This window comes from Lynx canadensis, chromosome C1, assembly GCF_007474595.2.
Source record: "Lynx canadensis isolate LIC74 chromosome C1, mLynCan4.pri.v2, whole genome shotgun sequence".
In the NCBI taxonomy this organism is placed as follows: Eukaryota; Metazoa; Chordata; class Mammalia; order Carnivora; family Felidae; genus Lynx; species Lynx canadensis.
In genome coordinates this window covers 33,185,346-33,207,388 of record NC_044310.1, presented here as the reverse complement: position 1 = coordinate 33,207,388, position 22,043 = coordinate 33,185,346, and the positions used below count along the sequence as shown (strand labels likewise).

At 51.0% G+C, this 22,043-nt stretch overlaps 1 protein-coding gene across 1 annotated transcript in view; it reads left to right on the top strand.

Moving 5' to 3' along the window:
* Positions 1-8,324: 8,324 nt before the first annotated feature.
* SLC2A1 (solute carrier family 2 member 1) overlaps positions 8,325-22,043 on the top strand; it is a 29,482-nt gene continuing 15,763 nt past the window's right edge. The window contains exons 1-2 of the mRNA XM_030325830.1: positions 8,325-8,597; positions 20,887-20,982. Of these exons, the coding sequence (XP_030181690.1) occupies positions 8,580-8,597; positions 20,887-20,982 (114 nt within the window). The 5' untranslated portion in view covers positions 8,325-8,579. The remainder of the gene's footprint in view (positions 8,598-20,886; positions 20,983-22,043) is intronic.

Sequence of the window (22,043 nt, the reverse complement as noted above, 5' to 3'; positions counted from 1 at the left end):
AATGGAAGAACTGGAGCCAGGTGCTCCCCTGGGAGAAGGAACAAATTACCCGAACTTTTATTATCATAATTTTAAAGATGAGAAAAATTTATATGAGGTACCCAGACCAGTCAGATTCATAGAGACCCAAAGTAATATGGTGGTTGCCAGGGGCTGGGGGTAAGGTGATGGGGGTGACTGTTCAATGGGTAAGGAGTTTCACTTCGGGAGGATGAAAAAGTTCTGGGGATGGATGGTGGTGATGGTTGCACAACAGTGTGAATGCACTTAATGCCACCGGACTGTACCCTTAAAAGCGGCTAAAATGGTAAATTTCATGTTGTGTATATTTTACCACGATTTTTTTTTTAATGAGAAAAATGAGGTCTAGCAAGATCAACAGAATGGGTGTAGAGCAGTTTATGAGAGTTCTAGGAACAGACTGGGTTCAGTTCTCAGATCTGCCACTTGTTTACTTGCTTGACCTGGGGCACATTACTCGAGAAATGCGCCTTGGTTAACTTCTTTGTGAAATGGAGTGGGTCTGGGATTGGTTATAAGAATTAAAGAAGATAATTCCACGCTGAGCACTCAGCCATGCGCCTGGCACACAGCAAATTGTCATTACACATGACTTCTTTTTTTTTTTAAGTTTATTTATTTTGAGAGAAAGATAGAAAGCAAGTGGGGGGAGGGTCAGAGAGAGAGAGAGAGAGAGAGAGAGAGAATCCCAAGCAGGCTCCACACTGTCAGCACAGAGCCGGATGCAGGAGTCGAATCCACAAACCGTGAGATCATGACCTGAGCCGAAATCAAGAGTTGGACCCTTAACCGACTGAGCCACCCAGGCGCCCCACGCATGACTTTTTCTTATGACAAGGCCTCTCAACCCAGAGTCAGGAGGGCCTTGGAGGGTACCTGTTACAAGCTCCTCGTTACAAAATGGAAGAGACTGAGGCTTAGAAAGGGACAGTGACTGGCCTGAAGTCACCCAGCAGACCCGTAACACAGCCCAGCATGGCGGAACCACCAACCCTCTCTGAGTCCTCTGTCTCCAGCCAGCCCACGACATTTTTCCTGTTTTTAGAACTAAACTTCCATGGATTTGGGGCATTCATTTCAAGCCTCATGGAGGAAGGGAGGGTTTCTCTGGGCGCCCAACTGGTTTTCACTCTCCCCCTTCTAAAGCATGAGTCAGCTCTGGTATAAACGGTGTGAGTCAGCCAGCAACTCCTGATGAATGTGCGTGTGACTGCCAGGTGGCATCCAGGTGGGGGCTGGGGGAGGGGGGTGAGCACAGCGTGACACCTGCTGGGTCGAGGCTGCTTGCTTGGGGAATGAGCTGTCTGGATCCCAATCGCCGCACGGTGGTATCCGGCCATTAAGAAGCCCAGGTTTCATACCTTCGATTTGCTACCAGATCTGGTGTGGCGTCTAACTCCTGCGCGTCTCGGTCTCCTCAACCGCACTGCGGAAATCTGAATAAATCTAGTCTTGCCCTCAGCACAAGGTGTGAGGAGGACGCAAGGAATGATGCGTGGGAAGGTATCTTACACACTTAAAAAAAAGTTGCATCAGCATAAAGGGCAATGTTATTTTTCAGGAGAAACAAGTCTCTAAGAACAAAAGAGACCCCGGTCAGGCTGTTTGTTTTTCCCATCAGTCCTTGGGCTTCTCAGGGTCGCTGAGACGCTCCAGTCTTCTCGCTGGTCCTACCTTAGGGTGCCAGATTAATTCCTCAGACGCAACCTTAACAGAGAGACTACTGGGCACGAGGCCCAGGGACAAGCTGATGAAGCCTCCTCAGTGGCCCCCATAGGGTCAAGACTGTTCTGAGCTCCATTTTACAGAGACAAAACTGAGGCTCACAGAGAGAACACAACGTGTCAAAGATGGGACCACTGGCCACATGGAGCTGAGCCATAAGGCCAACTTCAGGACTGTTCCAGTACTCTCCCTGTCTGTGGGCTTGAGGAGGAAAGCCCTCATGGCTGCATCAGGTCCCCTCCTTCTAACTCCAGAGACCCCCAGAAAACAATACATGGAAATCCAAAGAGGTAGATTCCTGCCACCCTGACGTAAATCCGGCTTTGAGAATGTAAAACACAGTTATCATTTTTCAAGTATTAATTATATGCCAGTCACCCGACAAACATTTTCTCACTTCCTATTCTCAATCGGTCTTTGAGGTACGTACTAATATTCCTCTCATTTTACAGTTGGGGAAATCGAGACTCAGAAAGCCTAAGTAATATGCCCAAAGACACACAGCTAGCAGATCTGTCTCCAATACCTGTGCTCTCCATACCACATATCACTGACAGACTCCTCACTCATTCATTCATTCATTCTTTGCTTCATTTATTTATTAAACATTTACAGCCTCTTCCTTGTGCTAAGCAACTAGTTGGACAGAGAGAAGACAGAAGCCTGAGCCCCTGCCCCAAAGAGGTCATTACCTGGGGAAAGATAAGGCTCAAATCATTGTAATCTAATTGATAAGAGCCAGACCCAGGTACATGCTTGTGCTGGTGTCGGGCCAAGTACCTGAACAAGTGCTGCTTGTCAGAGTTTTTATTTTTTTCATCAAGGCGCTAGAACTCACACTTACTACCTGATCTCGGTCAAATTACTTCACTTCCCTGAATCTCGGTTGTCTCTTTTACAAATGGGAGAGGGGCACCTGGGTGTCTCAGTCGGTTAAGCCTCTGACTTCGGCTCAGGTCATGATCTCCCGGTTCATGAGTTTGAGCCCTGTGTTGGGCTCTGTGCTGACAGCTCAGAGCCTGGAGCCTGCTTTGGATTCTGTGTCTCCCTTTCTCTCTGCCCCTCTCCTGCTCTCTCTGTCTCAAAAATGAACATGAAAAAAAATGTAAAAAAGAAAATGGGAGAGAAAAATATTTATCTCATCAAGGTCTTGTGGGAATTAAGTTAACTGGAATAATATTGTATTCATTCTTTCAACAACTATATACTGAGTCCCAGCATGTGCCAGGTACTGTTCTTGGTGCTACAGATGCTAGGGCAAGTGGACTTACTTCGTTAAGTAAAACAAGGAAAAAAATTAATCGAAGCATGATGTACATACAGAAAAGTGCAAAAATTGAAAGTGTATACAGCTCGGTGAATTTCTACAAACTGAACACACCCTGTAACTAACACCCTGATTACAAAACATTCCCAGCCGGGTCAGGGCTAGGATATAGCAAGTGAGGCGCTCACCTCCACAGTAAAATTTAAGGCGGGGTGGGGGGAGGGGTCAAAAAGTTCAGTCATCAAGATAAACAATGTTTCAATGTGGTATTTTTCAAAAACTCAAAGTTAATGCAAAAAAATCCATGATGACAAAATATCTAAATTTTATATGAAGACGGGATTAGTAATGGTACCGTGTTGAGTCATATGAAAGCTCAAGGCAAAAGGAAAATGTCAGTAATGTTGATCCTGCCTTATACCAACCAGTCCCAGCGCTCATATCAGCTCCCCTCATAGTCACTGCCTTCCCCCCAAGGGTAACTATTATCCAGACTTCTAATCCCTCAGGTAAGTTTTGCCTGTTTCTGAATTTTGTACACATGAAATCACACTGTTTTGCATATGGCTTCTTTCACTCCACATTATGTCTGCGAGATGTAGCCATGTGTGGCATGCCTGGGAAAGATGTTTAAACAAGGGAAGGATGCAGTGGCTGGGCGTTTTAGAGAGACCACTATGGTGGTAAGTGGGAGCATGGATACACGGGGGTACTAGACTGTGCTGGCTCAGGGCCAGCGGGGACGAAGAGGAGGGGGCAGAGTCCAGTGATATTTTGGAAGGACAGGGTTCTTAGGACAGGATATTAGGAATGAGAGAGAAAGAGGAGTCAAGGAAGATGCGAGGTCTCTGGCTTAGGCAATCTGGTGGATAGAGGAGCCATCTCTGAGGTGGGGACCGTGGGGGTGGGTGGCGGGGGAAGATGGATTTAGAGTTAAACAAAGTGAGTGCCAGGTAGGTACCTGTAGGACATTTAAAGGGCTCTCATGGAGGCAGCTGTACAGACAAGCCTGGCGCTCGGGAGAGAATGGAGAAGGAATATATTCCCTCTTTGTCCTCCAGCATTAGCGAGCAGGTGGTTGCCCCGATGAGAACGCTTGCAGAGATCCGGGGAAGGGTGCACGAAAGGATAAAGAAGGCAAACTGAAAAGTTCTCGGACAGCGGGTGGTTTGAACAGGTGTGCAAATTAGAATGAAAATATTAAACAGAAAACTGTCCTGCTTGGCCCATCAGGCCTTCCTGGAGTCCAACACCGTGTTTACCTGCAGCCTGGGAGGATTTGAGTTGCAAAACATACTCAGGATTAGGGGCGCCCCGGTCCCAGCCAGGGCCAGCCCCCCTTGCATCAGCGGAGGCTTACTCAGCAACGGTTTTTCGCCTTTTCTCTGGGACGCTTGCCTTTAAAGGCAAAAGGAAAAAAAACAAAACAAAAAAAAAAAAAACAAACCCTCTTCCCGGGCCTCCTTACTCACTCGAGGCTAGGGAGCCGCTAGGACCGCCCTGCACAGCTCCGCCCGAACCCACGTGCGTGCTCTCAGGCACGCACCCCGGCGCCAGCAGCCGCTGGGCCACCTGGCACCGCCCCTTCAGTCCCAGAGAGCCCTTCCTCCGACTGGCTAGGGCTGGAACTGCTTGGAATCAGACCCAGAAAAAGTCGAGTTCCTTCCAGAGCTAAAGGCAGCCTCCAGGGAACAAAGCTGCCAGTGTGAGCACAGCTTGGGGTTGAGGGGGAGTGGAAGGGGCCCTAAGTCCCTCCAAGCTGAGCACCAGGACTCCACAGCCTCCTTTCCAGCCTTCTTTAAAGCCTTGGGGTAGGGGAGGCTTGAGGGGAAGCTGAGATTTCCTTCGGTCCTTCCCCTGCTCAAAAACCCTCCATGGCTCCCCAACGCTCACTGAATAAAGTCTTAACTCCTATACCCTGGCATTTGAGGGACTTTATGACCCCAGCTCTTCCATAGCTCCAGTTCTCCCTAACTTGATCTCCTCTCTCTCCCAAGTCCCTACGTGGCAGCCACAGGGGCTGCCTAGGAGGGGTCTGTGGTTTAGGCTGCACCTTCATGACCCCTTCCTGGCATTTGCTCATGCTCTCTCTTCCCTCACATCCCAAACTTGCAGGCTCAGATGCCATTTAGGCTTTTTCTCTGGTGTTACCTCTCTGGTTGGAGTTAAATCCTGTTTTCCCCCTGTTTTGGGGGGTGGAAACTCAGCCACCCCCCAAAATAAACTAGCCCACCTGAGAATCTAACCTCTGATCCACTTAATAGCTTCTCATGAATTTACCTCTAAAAGGCAGCCTCTGGGGGGGGTCATAAAACTTTTACAGAGAGAGAACACCCAGAAATGGAATTTCAAGCAGATAACGGGGGGTCTCTTTGGGCAGGTATGATGAAGTGGGGTGAAGGTAAAGCTGTTTTTCTGGCCACTCTGCTTTGTCTTCTAATGCTACCCTGACCACGGGAAGGGGATTTGATTTGACATTATTAATTAGTACTGTTTATTTGGATAAACTTTTACACATATCCATTTTTCCTCAGGCCGATCCAGGAGGAAATTGTTATACCTATTTTACAGATATGAGTCTTGAGGCTCAGAGAGAAGGGATTTGCTCAGTGATGTTTGGCAAATAAATTGCAGAACTGGGACTCAGGAGTCTGAATCCAGAGGTCCACCATCAGTCTCTGAGTATGGTCTAGAGATTCTTTCTTCCTTTTAGCAATTGTTCTCTCTCTACCTGCTGTCTTTGCACATGTTCTTCCCTCTTGCAAGAATGGCCTTCCCTATGATCCACCTGGTGAACTCATGTTCAGCCTTCTAAACCCTGCTCAGCATGCCCCCTCCCTTCCCTGAAGCTCTCTACTCCCTCTCCTTCTTCTGGGGTACAAGTTCTGCTCCTATGTACATTCTTATCCCTGTACACTCAACTTGGTATTATTGCTGTCCATTTCTCCTCTTCCATCCTTTCCAGTTTAGGGGCTCCATAAAGCTAGCAACAGACACATATACATCTATCCCTGGGGAAGTGACCAACACAGGGCTGGTCTAGAGAAGGAAAGGAAGCCTGATGGTGAGTGTGACCCATGGGCTGAGTGAGACATACTCACAGCTGGGAAGAGGCATGAACAATAGACTGAATGTGCTTGGAAACAAGGAGCTATGGAGAATTTGAGCAGGGAAGTGGCAAAACCAAAAAGGTACTTAAGGAAATACTAGAAGCGTTGGCAGGAAACAGGCAGACTAGCTACTCATATGATCGTTCATTATCACCTGCCTTCACTCCTTCACCATGTGTCTCCACCACAGAAGCCGTCCTCAGGGTGCTCCATCTAGGGGAGGATAGGAAGGACCAGCAGCACACTAAGAAACACCAAAGGTATGGGGTGCCTGGGTGGCTCAGTCAGTTGAGCGACCTACTCCTGATTTTGGCTCGGGTCATGGTCTCATGATTCATGAGTTTGAGCCCCATGAACTCTCTCCCTCTCTCTCAAAATAAATAAACTTAAAGAAAGAAAGAAGGAAAGAGGGAGGAAAGAAAGAAAGAAAGAAAGAAAGAAAGAAAGAAAGAAAGAAAGAAAGAAAAGAAAGAAAGAAAGAAAGAAAGAAAGAAAGAAAGAAAGAAAGAAAGAGAAAGAAAGAAAGAAAGAAAAAAGAAAGACGGGCCCAAGGGTAAAGAAGATAAAGATTCTCTCTTGGGGGACTCTGGGACACTTTCCAGAAGCCCCATTCCAGAGGTACTTTGTGCAGTCTGAAGCATTCTGGCACACTGAGGGGGGAAGTGGAGGGAATCGGGCAGAGGGAACACCCCGAGCAAGAGTAGAGATGTAGAAAATGCCGGTGTGGAGGTGAGGCAGAGCTGGTAAACTAAGCAGGCTGGGCCTTGCTCCCTCTCCGGCAGCATCAGTCACACAGGGCATGACAGTGAAGGTCAGGAATGGAGGTGAGACCAGAGGAGCAGAGGCCCTGCAGACAGCAGGGAGGGAAGGAGGATGGGGTGGTACAGAAATTGAAATCAACAGGACTTGGTGGCCGCTGGTACCTGAAGAAGAGGTACCCCCAAGCTTTCCAGGCTGAGCAGCTGGTTGACCACAGAAATAGAAGCCGCCGGCAGGTGTGTGTCCAGAAGGGGCCTGCTCCCCCTTCCAGAGCTCCGGGCCCAGCCAGGGTGCCCCCTCTGCAGCAGTGGACACACGGCCCAGACAAACGAGTCCAGGAGTCATGTGGTCAGCTCAGCCTGCTCCTTTCCAGCTGAAAGTAACCTCTCTCTGTCCCTCTCCACAGGAAAAGGGACACTCTGCCTACCCTCGGGACTTTGGACTGGGGGTCTTTGTCTTCACTGTGTCTCAAGTAAGACACAGTTTAGAAGAGGAAAGAAGGTGAAGTAATACCACTACCCCTAAGGAGGACTTGCTGTGTGTCAGCAAGCGCTGAGTACTTCATGGACTTATCTGGAAATTATAACTCTCACGACAGCACATGAGGTTGAAGGGGTATTAATTCCGTTTTACCCGTAAGAAAACCGAGGCTCAAAGGCCAGCACGTTGCCTGGGATCATGCTAGGGTTGGTATACAATAGAGCTGGCTTAAACCCAAGGCCTCCTGTGCTCTTAGCCTTCGTATTTTTCACACTTACCTGTTGCCATAGACTCACATGTCCTGTCAGGAGTAGAGAAGACTTCACAAAGGAATGATGCGAAAGCCCAGAGAAGAGGTGGGTATGGATTTTCAGGCAGAGGGCCCAGCCCGTGCTAAAGCAAGGCTTGGCTGGCAAACAGGAATGTTGGGGGTGGACGGGGGTTAGGAGAAAATCTCGGAGCGAGACCTCCTGTAGTTAGTCTAACAAATACTTAAATAGCACTTAGCACGAAACAGACACTGTTCTAAACACTTTATAAATATTAACTCACTTAATCTTAACAAACCTATGAGGTGGCACTATTATTATCCTTAGTTTACGGAAGTTATCTGGCGGCGGAGTAAGGACTCCACAGAGTCCTCGCTCTTAAGCGCTACCCTACGCCGCTCCCAATTTGCCGTACAGCCGGGTACCAGCTCCACCATTTTGCTAGAAGTCCCTGAGGCTCAGAGAGGTGTGCACACTTATTTAGCGTCACACAGCGAGGGCGCTTCCTGGGACCCAGGGCACGGGCAGCGGGAGAGATCCGCCGCCAGAGCGAGGTGCGGACAGGGCGCCTTCCAGCCCTCATCCCCCGACCCCTCCCCCACCCTTGGCCCCCTCCCCGCGAGCCCCGCCCCGGACGTGCCCCAGGCCCCGCCCCCAGGCTCTGCCCACACACCCCACACACACCGGCAGCGCCAGCCAATGGCTGGGGTCCTATAAACTCTACCGTCCGCGCGCTCGAGGCAAGAAGCTAGAGGTAGCCCCGGCTAGCGCGGAGATCGTGGGCCGAGGGTCTTGGGAACGAGCTCGCCAGGGAGCAGGAGGCCAAACGACCGGAATCACAGTCGGAGTCTCGGAACCGGAGCAGAAGCCTGAACCGGAGAGCGCCGCCCGTCCGCCCGTCACCGCCCGCGCACCCAGCGCTGCCAGAGCCTCCGGCGCAGCGCGGCCATGGAGCCTAGCAGCAAGGTGAGTCGCGCGCTCGCGGCGCGGGCCCTCCCCGCCCGGAACAAAGGCGCAGACCCCTCCGACCCTCCGCCTGCCCGAACCTCCCCCGCCGCCCCTCCGCGCTGTGCGCCCGAGGAGGGCGGCGCGCCTCTCTGAGCCTTCCTCGGCGCTGGCCTGCAGCGCCGCGCTCTGCCGGGGCAGGGGACGCGGGTGCGGATGGGTTCGGGATGTGGCGGGCGCGAGGGCGCCGCGTGCGTAGTTGGCGCCCGCATTGAGTATCTGGCTTCCTTCCGGGGGCGCCGCGCCGTCCACGCGGCCCGGCGGGGCCAAGGCACCCAGGGCCCTGGCGCGGCACGTCGCTCACGATCTCCCCGGCGGAGGCCCCGCGCCGACTCCTCCCGAGGCGGGGGAGGGGGCTCGAGCGCGGCGCCCATTGGCTGAGCGAGCCGAGCCCCCGGCCCGGCCCCGGCCCCGGCGCGCGGAGGCGGCGGGACCCGCCCCCACTCGGCAAGCTCCGAGCCGGTGCTCCCCTTTCCCGGGGGGCCACACTCCGCGCGGCCTGCTGCTTGGCGCTAGACACGGCCTCGCGCGGTCCCGGAGCCAGTCCTCCGAGGTTCCGAGGCGGAGGGCACTTTTCTCAGGCCGGGGCTTCAACTCCAGGATGCCCGGCTCCAGGGCGGAGAAGGAAAGCCGGCCTCCGAGGCCCTTCTTTCCGCGTAGTGCAGGCCCCAAAGCTTTGCCAAGTACCGGGGAAAGGAGCTCCAAGGTGGCACGTTTCCCTGCTCGGGCGGGGCTGGCGAGGGCCGGGTCGAGAGAGCACCCGGGAGAGTGCGAGCCCCTGGGGACCGGCCCGGGAAGGGGTCCCTAGCCGCCACGGAGAGAGAGGAGCGCACGCCAGGAGCCCGGGGTCCGGCGGGCACTCCGTACTCTGAAGAGATGTGGTCTCTTCCTCGGGGGGGCGAACAACTGCCTAGATAAGATCTCTTTTTTCGTCTGTAAAGAGGCTTGTCCTGCAGGGGATCTTTGTGACTTTCCCAGAACGGTTCCTTTTCAACAAATATTTGTTGATCTCCTCCTGTGTGCAGGGCATTGTTTCTTCCCTCCCTTCCCCCTTGTATAGAGTATTTTCAAGTGATTTTTTAATTTGAAAAGCTCCCTCTTGAATTTTCCCAGCTTCTTGGCAGGGGGAGGCACGAGGGTGTCTCCCCGCCCCCCCCACACACCCCTTTTTTTAAAAAGTCTGAAAGGCAGGGAGAGGACTGAACTCTACACTGCCCTTCCTATGGGCTGTGGAGGTGTGAGCGGGACCCAGCGGGTCTTGCCTGGGCAGAGTGGCGCCTGACTGACGCTGGGCTGTCCTCTCAAGGGGTACAGACGATCTCCTTCATACCTGTTGAATCCAGACAGCTTGTGTCACCCCACCCTGGCCCTTGGGCTTGAGTTGAGACCCTGAGTCGGGAACCCCACATTCATGGGTGAGCCATTATGCTCGGATATGAATATAACAACATAAAAATAAAACAAGAAGTGAGTTTTAGCTGGTGGTGAGGGCTTGAGACCTTCAAGTCCAGATACTTGCTGTTTCATTCAGGGCTCTGATAGGCCACTTAACCCCTCTGGGCCTCAGTTTGTCTTCTGTAAAAGAGAATGGCTTTTTTTTTTTTTTTTTTTTTAACTTCCTCAACAGTAAGAACTGTCCTGTTCAGCAGGACCTGGGTGTTTATTTGTGGAGTGGATAAATGAACATTCTGAGCAGAGACAGAAAAGTGCAGGAGAAAATCAATAGCCACTTACAGTTTACTAGGCTCTTGGCTAAAATACCATGGTGTCACTGACCCTCCATATAGCCCTGCTGGTTCACAGGTCTGGAGTTCAGAGAAGGGAGGTAATTTTCCTGAAGTCACACAGTTAGTAAATGGCGGGGCTGGATCTAAACCCAGGCTGGTCAGAAAGGGCTTTCAGTCTCCACTGCTCCTTTCACCACAGCCTTTCTTGAATTTTGGGCTGAAGGGAGTTTGCCTAAACTCTCAAAGGCTGCCTTGTATGAGCTGGTTCTCAATGCTGTAGCTGGTAGGTGTTTTTCATGCAATACGCTCCAAACTTGACTGTCTGCCCATCAGTAAATAATTTTGGAGCACCTCCTCAGTGGTTTATTTAAAAATTCGTGTATATAGCCCTGTTACAATAGTAGACTATATGACTACATAAAATAGAAATTTAAAAAGACGCAGGTGACAATTATGGTAAAAAACCACACTTTTTTCCCCCTCCTAAACCCCGTATAGGTCATTTGTGTACATTCTGGAATAAAACTTTTTTTCTTTGGAGACTGCTGATTTGGTCAGCAAGCACAGCCCTTTTTTGTGCAGGATGTTAAGACTGAGGCCTAGAAGGGTTATGGCCCTTACCCAAGGTCTTTTAAACCAGGCGTGTCTGACTCTGAAGTTTTTGGTGTTTTTTTGTTTTTTAATTTTTTAATTTTTTAAAAATTTTTAAATAGCCTCTTCACCCACCGTGGGGCTCAGACTCACAAACCCAAGGTCAAGAGTTCAGGCTTCACCGACTGAGCCAGCCAGGCGCCCCTGAAGTTCTTTCTGCTGTGTTTCCTTCATCTCCTAGGCACTGAGAATAGATTCAACTGACTTCCCTGTGTTCTGTCATGTCCTCTGTGCATGGGGCTGAATTTAACTGAATGAGGGGACAGGTTGAATGCCTCCCCTCCCAGCCAGGGGTTCACTCATGCTCCCCTTTGGGCAGCAGGTGAGCCCTCCCCTGGGACATTTCATGCAGCCCTTTGTGAAGAATTCCTGGCTAGTTCCCTGTGGTGCCCTGGGTCTCTGCGGGATCTCTGCTATCTTGCCTTCCAGATGAAGGAGAAATCAGACATCTGCAGGGCTCCTCAGCTCCTCAGTGGTATGAAGAGCTTAGACTTTAGAAGTCCCGTGGATGTGGTTTTGAATTCCAGTTTAGCTCAGTTCCCTCATCTGCAGAGTGATGTAATGTTTTATTAGAGTGTCTGTAAGAATTCAGAAAAAAATGTGTCTGTCCCCATAGATGCTCCATAAATGTTCCTTGCTTCTTTGGACTCCTGTGATGCATTAGACTTACCTTGGTCCCAGGTGTACCTGGGTGGTGTACCTGTACCTGGGTGGTGGCCTCTGTCCAGAAGCCTGGCGTTCTGACAATGTGAGCTTTTGGGGAGCCCCAGAATCCCCAGGCCACGAGTGTTGGTTGGTTGGGTAAATCATTAAAGATCCCACTGACCAATTCTTCTGCAGCTGGGTTTGTTGGGAAGCCAGGTTGCAGAGGTAGCACCTGGCTAGGAGTGCCGGGCCTAGACATGGGTCAGCTAATGTGGCTGCGTTGTCTCGTCTGTCTCATCTGTGAGGGAGATATGAGCCACAGTTGACATACATCACCGTCCAATGAAAAGTGACTTTCCCAAGGTCACACACTGAGCCTCCTACTGCAAAACATGCTGCCAGCCTTTCTAGGAAGACATGAGAGGATAAAGGAAAGTTGGAGCAGGAAGGGACTTTCAGGTGCATGACCCAGCCCTCCGTTTGACAGATGGGGAAAATGAGGCCTGAGAAGGAAAAACTTGTCCAAGATAAGGGTGTCACAAAAAACTTGTGATGTTCCACAGTATTAAAAAAAAAAGATGCTTTTTCCACACCCTTGTGTTCTGTGCCAACCCTCCATTCACCCCAGATGAACAAGAATTCTCACACTCCAGGACTTGCCAAGCTCCTTCTGGGTGCAGTAGGAGTTTCAAAGGTGGATTAGATAGGGGCACCTGGGTGGCTCAGTCAGTTAAGCGTCTGACTCTTGATTTTGGCTCAGGTCATGATCTCATGGTTTGTGAGTTCAAGCCCCTCATCGGGCTCTGTGCTGACAGTGGGGAGCCTGCTTGGGATTCTCTGTCTCCCTCTCTCTGCCCTTCCCCCATGCTCATGCATGCTCTCTCTCTCTCTCTCTCTCTCTCAAAATAAATTTAAAAACATTAAAAAAAATTTTTTTAAGAACAGTTTTTTGGGTGCCTGGGTGGCTCAGTCATTTAATCATCCAACTTTGACTCAGGTAATGATCTCATGGTTTGCATCGAGCTCTCTGCTGTCAGCAGGGAACTTGCTTTGGATCCTCTGTCCCCTTCTCTCTCTACCCCTCCCCAGCTTGTTCTCTCTAACCGTGCGCTAAGTAAATAAAGTTAGAGAAAAAAAGTCTTTTTTTTTTAATGCTTATTTTTTTATTTATGTAAAACCGACTGAGCCAGTAGGCCCCCCCCCCCCCCCAATTTTTTTTAAACAAACAAATAAATAAATAAGAGTTGGATTAGACATAACTTGACAGCTGAAACCCTTCTGTGAATGGAAATAAAACATGTCCTCACAAAAACACGACCTTGGGGAAGTGACTTTTCTCAGAGCCTTGATTTCCTTCCCTGGAGATGGAGCCTGCTACCCCGTGGCAGGTATGGTGAAACTGGCCAAGTACCCCACCTCAAGGGGGAGGCTGTTGAGGTGGGAAGACCTTTTGTTGGGTCATTTTGGGTGCATGGACAGTATAAACATATCCATGATGATCCTTGTCCCATGCTGAGCCATTTGGGGACCCAACTCTACTTGCCCCAGAGCTGGGTCAGTCCCAAATCCTCCGTAATCAGCTTGTGACTTCTGGGAGCTCAGCTTTACCCAGTGCCTCCTGGTCACGAGGTGTAGGGCCTAGAGCTCTTCTCTGGCTCCGAGGGTACAGGCATTCAGTTCCCCCTCCCCCAGGGCTGGCAGAGCTGGGGAGGCCTGGAACAAAGGGAGAAGTGTGCAGCATTGGCTTGGGACCTGCAGCCTCACCCTTCCCCCGCCTCACTCCTGGGCACGCAGGTGACAAAGCCACTCAGTTGGGTAACTGGCATCCCGGGGATGGTGGAGACTGAGAAGGCTCCTGGTTGGCCTCGTGGGCTCCCAGAGGCTGTGACCAGGCCGGCAGGCCCAAGCCTGGCCACCAAAACAAACCTCTGATTGTTACCTCCCTCCGTGGGAGGGGTGGAGTGGAGCCCAAGGCTCTGCCATCCGGCCACCAAGCCAGGGAGGCAGTAGCTAATGCATAAATGTTGGGGTTTTATAGTAACTGAGCAGGGCTCCCAGGCCTTGAACTCAGGGCAGAATGAGGGCAGAGTTCACCCTCTCTAAGACCTCGGCACCAATACCTTGCTGGCTTTCGCCTCCCTGGGGGGGGCTTCAGCATCCTGAAAGGGGAGAGACCTCTTGCCACACCCAGCTTATGGAATCTTTGGCTACTGAGGCCTCAGCTGGACAGGACATCTGCCCAAATTTCCTAGCCCAGGGCTGGCCCACCACTGTCATTTGGGAGTCGGGCTGGGGGCAGAGGAAGGCATCCATCAGAAACAGCTCTACCATTTAACCTCAAGCAAGCTACACACCTCCTGTTGGAGCTTGTTTTCTCAAGTGCAGTGGGGGTCATATCCACCTCTCTGGGTCAGGTTGAGGATTTTAAAAAATTACAGAACTGGTGGAGTCAGTCATACAAAGCAAAAGAGTGAATGTTGTCTCCCAGTTGTAATGGTTTGGTGTTTACCCTCACAGACCTCTTTCTGGGCATGTGTATATATGTGCCTATAAATGTGACTTTTATGTGATTGAATCGCACTCTCTACATAGTTCTGAGCAGCCCATCCTGTTCACCCACCACCCCTCAGAGGTAAATATTTACAGGTGTATTTGCTCTGCCCCTACAAGCCAAGTGCCATTGTACAAGTTCATTTTCTTCTCCTTCCTTACACAAAATGTATATCCTACACATTATTTTTCACCTTGCTTTTTCCCTTAACAGTCTGCCCTGACACTCCCTTCATCAACAGCTGCATAATATTCCATTACAGGCATATCCCACTGTGATTAAGCCATAGCACTCCCGTCACTTTCTTTCTTCATACCACTCACCGCCTGATGTATTTTAGGTATTTATTTTCTGCCCGCCCGCCCCCAACTAAAATATCAAGTTCTGTGCAGGCAGGGGTTTGGTGTAGTTTATTGCCGAATCCCCATCAACTAGAATAGTGTTGGGAACGTGCATACAGGTATGATCTTCCCTTAGTAATGTATTATTAGGAAACCTTTCTTGTGGAGAAAAAGAGGTCTGAAGGGAAGGGGCTTTTTCAAGGTCATGCGAGTGGGGGGGGGGGGGGTAGGCTGGGACTTGAACTTGTCTGCTGCCAGGGACCTCTGCATATTCCCGTGGTTTTACCAAATTAATTTCATCAAGGTCGAATTGGTGCCCGTTTCACTACTGAATGGGTACCTGTCAGGGGTGTTGGTTTCTGCAGATGTCCAGGGCCTGACCAAGGCCCATGCACACAACCCTGCTTGTTTGCTTTTAACATCCCATTTTAGGACACACACCTTTTTGGTTTTTTAGAGAGAACGATTCGGTTTTACCTGGAAGCCTTTGAAAATCCTGTGCAGTTCATGTGTTAGGTTTGCACATAGCCGTTCAGAGGACGTAGGGCTTCAGGCAGAGATTGATGAACTTTTTCTGCTCTGTGGGCCATATGGTCCCTGTGTGCCATTGTAGTGCAAAAGCAGCTATAAACAATATATAAATCAATGAGTGTGACTGTGTTCCAATAATATGTTCTTAGTGGTCACTGAAATTTGAATTTGGTATCATTTTCATGTACCACAAAATATTAGTCTTTTTTTTCCCAGCCACTTAAAAATGTAAACTTCGTTCTTAGCTGGCAAGCTAGATTTAGCCAACAGACCATAGTTTGCCAACCTTGGCTTAGAGCAAAATCTACCCAAGTGGCCAAAGGTTTCTGAGCTCTGGCCTGGGCTGTCCTGGCTCAGATTGGCCAAGGCCCAAAAGTTTGTAGAATAGAATTTGACCTACATAGAAAGCACCAGGTAGAAACCTTGTTTCCTTCAGGGAGAGTACCCGGAAGCAAGGTGTGGGGGAGGACATGAGCAGGAAGGACATAGGATTTGGCATCAGAGACCTCCTGCTGGAAGCTTCACAGAAGCGGAGGACCTTCTGATTATCCACTTTTTCCTCTCAGAGCCTCCCGTTTTCTCATCTGTGAAGTCAGAGTAATCTCTCCCCCAGCGTGTGTTCACGGTGATTTAAATCAGTACCCGTGAGCCCCTGGCATGGCGCCTAGGGCCTCACTGGTGCTGCCGGTACTGATAAATGCAGCAGCTCCCTCCTCTCCCCTCTGCTTTAAAGATTGATGAGTACCTTCTGTCCCCAGGGCCACCGTGGGGTGCATTGAAGGAAATGGCAAGAGGAGTAAATGCCTGAGGTCACCTGAAGGTTAGGCTTTGGAGGGGGTAACCCATCACTCTTCTTTGTGAAAAGACTTGGCAGGATGGAAGAGGTCAGAGAGTAAACTGCCAGTCAAGGAATCCAAAGAACTCAAGTCCCAGCCCTGGCTTTTGTTTTCTGACTATCCTGGGCCTCTGCCCTCTGACCTTAGGCTCCCCATCTGTCGCATAAGAGTGTTACAGGAATTCTGCAATTTCTTGGGCTTTTTTTTTTTTTTAATTTTTTTTTAAAACGTTTATTTATTTTTGAGACAGAGAGAGACAGAGCATGAACAGGGGAGGGGCAGAGAGAGAGGGAGACACAGAATCTGAAACAGGCTCCAGGCTCCGAGCTGTCAGCACAGAGCCCGACGCGGGGCTCGAACTCACGGACCGTGAGATCATGACCTGAGCCGAAGTCGGACGCTTAACCGACCAAGCCACCCAGGCGCCCCTCTTGGGCTTCTTTTTTAATGCCCAGAATTAAAAACAAACAGAACCATACACAAAATAAATAAAAAAGGAGCTGTTACAGATTCCATAATCCCCTCCCTCACCAACCCCTCCCGCCCTCCTTAGAACTGGGGACCAAGCCGTTACAAGCTCCCCATGTCCTAGGCTTCAGTGCACCTCCAAAAACCATGGGGAAGCTGTGGGAGGAGGCCAGGATGAGAGCAATGTCTGGATCGTGCCAGCACTGTGACCCTCCTCCTGCAGAGAAGGCCCTGCCTCTGAATGGCAGTAGACACATGCCCTCCCTCTGCCAATATTGACCAAGGGCCAAGCCCAAGGCTGGAGCACTGTGCTGAGGAAGGGCACACAGGCATGGGTCAAAAGGCCACAATGCTTAGCAAGTGATGCGACACGGCCGGTGCCATTTGGCATCCCGGCATGTAGGAGGAGAGGTCCTGAGGCTGACACCCTGGGAGGGAGAGAACCCTCAGTGGGCCCTGGGACCCTCACACTGGGATAGGGCTGGTCGGGGTGAGGGGGTGAGGACCTCCTCTGTGCTAGACTCTGAGCCTGGGCATTTGCTGACCTGAGAGGTCTATGGCGCTCCCAGGAGAGTCAGGATTTGTACTCTGCCTAATTTCAGAGATCTTTCCTCTCTGGTCCCGGGAGTTGTGAGTTACTGTTAGCCTGTTTCTCTGCCTCTCAGAGCTGATGTTCCAGTACTCATCAGAGGTTCGATAATGGCCGGGTTAAAATCTGTTAGGATGAGTACTGTTCTGGCAAAGTGGATACACGTAGAGCCTGTTTTGCCTGAGAGCTAAATTCCAAAGTGGTCTGTTTTACAAATGTTCTGTGCCATGCCTGACCCTGGGCACTCTGGCTGCAGAGCTGGGTAAGACCCAGGTCCCATTTTTAGGGAGTTCCCAGACTGGTTGGTGGGTGAACAGCAAATGGGTATTCCCAACTGCTAGAAGCCACAGCTAGAGACTGCAGAGGACATAAGGGCAAAAACCCTGGAAGAGTGTGGGATGTTCTAGAAGGTAGCCTCAGCCCCAGGGCGGTGATGGACTGCTGGGGGTCACAGATCCCAAATATGTTGCTCCTCCACTCCTAAAGAAGGCCTCACAAGAAAGCCACAACTGTGGGCTTTGTTCCCCTTCTCTTAAGTTTTCACCAAGCAGTTCATCAGCTTGGTACATAAATAAATACCTGTGGAATCACATGGAATGAATGATTCCATCACGGCATTTCAGTTGCAGCCACAGAGCTGGTGGGGACAGATGGTGCCCTGGTGGCCCAATTGAGGGTGACTTCCCATTCTTCCCTGATTCAGCAAGCAAATGCTTGTCAGGTGAACCTTGCCAGGCTCCATGATGGCCACTGATACAGAACTTGACAGCAACTCCTGAGGGAAAGAACTCCGATCCCCATTTCCTATGTGAGGAAACCGAGGCCCAGAGGCCTCCACATATCCCAACTCCCAAGTGAAGGGAAGCAGTTCTTGGACTTTCAGCCCAGGTCTCCTGATTCTCAGTGCAGCCGTGATCAAGCTGGATGTGGTGGGGGCAGCCTACCCAGGAGCGGGTGATGCTCCTCCCCCTGTATCTCGCACCCAGCTGCACCCAGCTGCACCCAGCTACACGGAGCGCTCCCTGTTTAATCCAGTGGAATCAGGCCCCTCTTCTTTCCCCTGCACACACTGTTCTGTCTACCTGGAATGCAGTCTTGCCACTGCTTCCCCACTTGGCAGACTGTCTGCATGTCCTTCACGGCCCAACTCCAATGTCACCTCCTGGGAACCTATCTTTCGATTGTCCCCAGGCAAAATTAGAAGTCTCTCCCTCCAGGACTCCCACAATGCCTTCCCCCACCCCCCTGTTGAAACTCAGACCACTCTGGCCTCTGCACTTGCTGGGGTTCCTCTTCCTTGATGTCAGGACAGGGGCCTCTTTCATCCAGGGCCTGGAGCATGGGCCACTGAGCATTAGTCCTAGTACAGCAGCCTGCCTGGGTGGCTGTGGATATAACCCAGGGCGTGGGTAGGCTGGTTTTCTAAAGTAGAGTTTGACCTTGACCTGCCCATGCAATTCCAGCCCAGGGGTTTGTCTTTGGCTCCCAGTAGCCCCTACTGCCAGAGGCCACAGCTGCCCAACAGGGCCCTAAGAGCAACAACTTCAGAGGCCCAGACACCCCTGGAACATCAGAGCCAGACTGAAAACGGGATCTGTAATACGAGGACTTAGCTCTCACGGAGCCCCTGCTGCAGCGTCATTCATTCCTGTGCTACCAGCATGGCTCTTACAGATCCACGTTATCATCTGTATTATTTTTCACTTATATTTTTATCTAAATGCTTTGTTCTAAGTAATATGAAACCACGGGGCTTATACAAAAAAATTCTTCTGAGTAGGTGACACATTCACATGGTTCAAATTCAAAAACACACAAAAGGGGGTAAAATGAAAAGTCTCTCTTCCACCCAGCCTCTGCCATGAGGAAAGCTCCAGCATAGGAGGGATGTCCAGAGTTGGGCCAGGAAGGGGCCAGGTGGGCCAGTGGGAACGTGGTCTCAGCACTCATCTGATGAAGAATGGACACAGCCTGTGCACTCGTGCTAGCCAAAGCCTCTTTCTCTTTCTCCGCATCTGATGTGAGAACCTTGGCTTTTGCGATCGTTGGCCTGAAAGCTTCTAGGGAATGAAAAGACCATACTAGAAACCTGTCTGATTAACCGTAAGCCCAGTGCTCTCTGTGAGGATCTTGAAGTCAGGGCTGCTTCGGGATTCTGTGGGGAAACTGAGGCCGAAGGCTATGGCCAAGCAGCTCTCCCCTCCACATGTGTGGCTCAGTGCTTCCCAACCTTCCCCCCTAGCGCCCAGCCCCCAGCCCTGTGTGGTGCCCACAGTGAATGCCAGTTGCTTTGGTGCCCTTCCCCCAGTTCCATTCTTTCACAACCAATTAAGGGCCTGCCTCACGTCACATTTTGGCTTCTTTATTTTCTTTTATTTTATTATTTTATTTTATTTTATTTATCTTTATTTTATCTTATTTTATTTTTATTTTTTGATAGAGAGCACACAGGTGCACAGGGAAGGGGCAGAGAGAGGGGGAGAGAATGAATCTCAAGCAGGCTCCATGCTCAGCACGGAGCCTGACATGGGGCTCAATCCCACACGACCCTGAGATTGTGACCTAAGCCAAAGTCAACAGTCAGATGCTCAACCAGCTGAGCCACCCAGGTGTCCCTTGGCTTTTTCATTTTATAAGCCAGAAAAGAAGAGTCCTCTCCCTTTCTCCAGCAAGGGCATCTTGCTCACCTAGGGCTGTCCTGCCTGCCGGCCTCTTCCCTGCCTGTGGCCTTCATGCCCCAGGCTGCCATGGGACAAAAACCCACCACCCTTTTTCTCTCCCAGACCTTTGCCCATTGAAACACCTTGGCCACGGGCGCCTGGGTGGTTCAGTCAGTTAAATGTTTGACTCTTGATTTGGGCTCAGGTCATGACCTCAGGGTCATGGGATCAAGCCCAGTGTCCGGCTCCATCCACACTGAGTGTGAAGCCTGCTTGGGATTCTCTCTCTCTCTCTCTCTCTCTCTCTCTCTCTCTCTCTCTCCCCCCCCTGCTCCTCTCTCACACACTGTCTCTGTCTCTCTCTAAATAAATAAATATGAAAGAAAGAAAAGAGAAAGAAAGAAAAGAAAGAAAGAAAGAAAGAAAGACCTTGGTCCAATACTCTTACTTGCCTGATGTCCTGTACTTTTCCAAAGCACATTCCTTGCTGTTGTCATCTATGTCCAAATAACCCTGGGAAGCTCATGGTCTGCAGATGGTTGCCATGAAAGGCACGAGATAGGGAGTCAGGAGCCCTGAGCTCCAGTCTGGCTCTTTGCAGTCTCCTGAGTAATTTGGGACTTACTCTGCCTCTCAGGATTCAGTTTCCTGCCCCGTCAATGGAGGGAGGAGAGGAGAGGAAAGGGCAAGACCCCACCTCCAATGCTGACTGGCATGACTGTTCCCGTCTTGCACAGAAACAAACGAGGGTCCAGGGAGGAGTGAGGATGGGCGACAGCCTGCTGGAATTCACAGAACAAGTAGCAGGGGGGCTAGAATCAGAAGCCAGCACACTCTGGTCCAAATCTAGGGTGCTTCCCCCTACCTATGCAGCTCCTCCCACATAATTTGGCCCCCATTGTTAAGGAGAGTTGATTCCTGGGCTTCCCAAACAGTCTAGAGCCACCTGGACCCAGGGCATGGCTCCACCAGAGGAATGAGACTCCGGAGTGCCAAGTCCTGGCTGCAAAGAAAGAAGACCCTAATTCCCCTCTCTCCCCAGGAATGAGTCTGGCCGGCCCAGTGTCTAGAAGTCAGCGGAGCTGGTTCAGGCACCTGAGATCAGGAAGTGGCTGAGTTTCCTGGGAGAAGGGCTGGTGTGGTGCCAGGAGTCAGGCCAGATATCTGAACGAGGGAACCAGCCCATGTCCTGCCCTGTAGTAACCTGGGCCCAGACATGCCTGTCACAGTATGGTTTTTTTTTCTCTGCAGAAGCTGACCGGCCGCCTCATGCTGGCCGTGGGAGGGGCAGTGCTCGGCTCCCTACAGTTCGGCTACAACACTGGAGTCATCAATGCCCCCCAGAAGGTGAGTGCAGTGCCTTCCTTGGATTATCAACACCAGCTTGCTCTGCTGCACACTGCACACCCCACATCCCACATGCTCACCCTGCCTGTTGGGTGTCAGTCGTTCACATCAATTCACCATCTGCTCCCACCAGCCAATTATTCTGGCCCCGAAAAGTCAAAAACCCTTGGCTTTGGCCTTGGAATCTCAGGGCTGCAGAATCATGGGGTCTTTATAAGTCATTTTGACCAACCTCGCACCCACACGGACATTTCTAATAATCAAAACAATGCTTGGTGTGATGATGCTCCATTTACATAACACTCTGGGATTACATAGGGCTTTGTGGTGCTTACCTCACTTGCTGCTCACAGTGCTCTATAAGGCAGGCAGGCAACAATCGGCTAGCGCTCCCCTCCTGCAGGTGGGAAGAGTGGCCAGAGAAAGGAAACCTGCCCAGTATCCCCCCAACTAGGCAGGGATGGAGCTGGTATCCAACCCTAGTCTGCCATGGAGCCCTCCAGACCAAGTGCTCCTACCACCCTCCCTCGTAAAGCATCCTGTTCCACGTGGAAACAGCCTCCTTCCCCTGGAGGCCCAGTGCCAGTCACATCAAAAATGGTGTCTTATCCTAGGGAACCAGAGGGATTAGGGGTCTGCTGGAAGGAAGGCTTGCTTCCTTCTTCTCACAGCACATCCCAGATCCGTCCTCACTTGTTCCTTGAATGTCAAGACTGGGAGGGTCCCCCGTGATCACCCCCAGCTCAGCCCACCTGCTTCAGGAAGGAGAGAAGATGAAAGGGGTCAAGGGGCAGGACAGTATACTGTAAGGAGTCCCTTCTCTATACCAGCCCTTTTGCACATGTTTATGAGGTTGGGTGGTGAGTCCCCATTTCATAGACCCAAAGACTGAGGCCCTGGACAGATGAAATGACCAACAGGCTCAAGGTCACATAGCTAGTGAATGGTGGCTCCGGAAGCCAGACTCTGTTTCCACCACCACAGGCTATCTTCTTGATCAGTTGCCATGTCAGTTGGCAAATCTGTACCTTCCTGGGGAGGACGAAATGAGAGTGGACAGT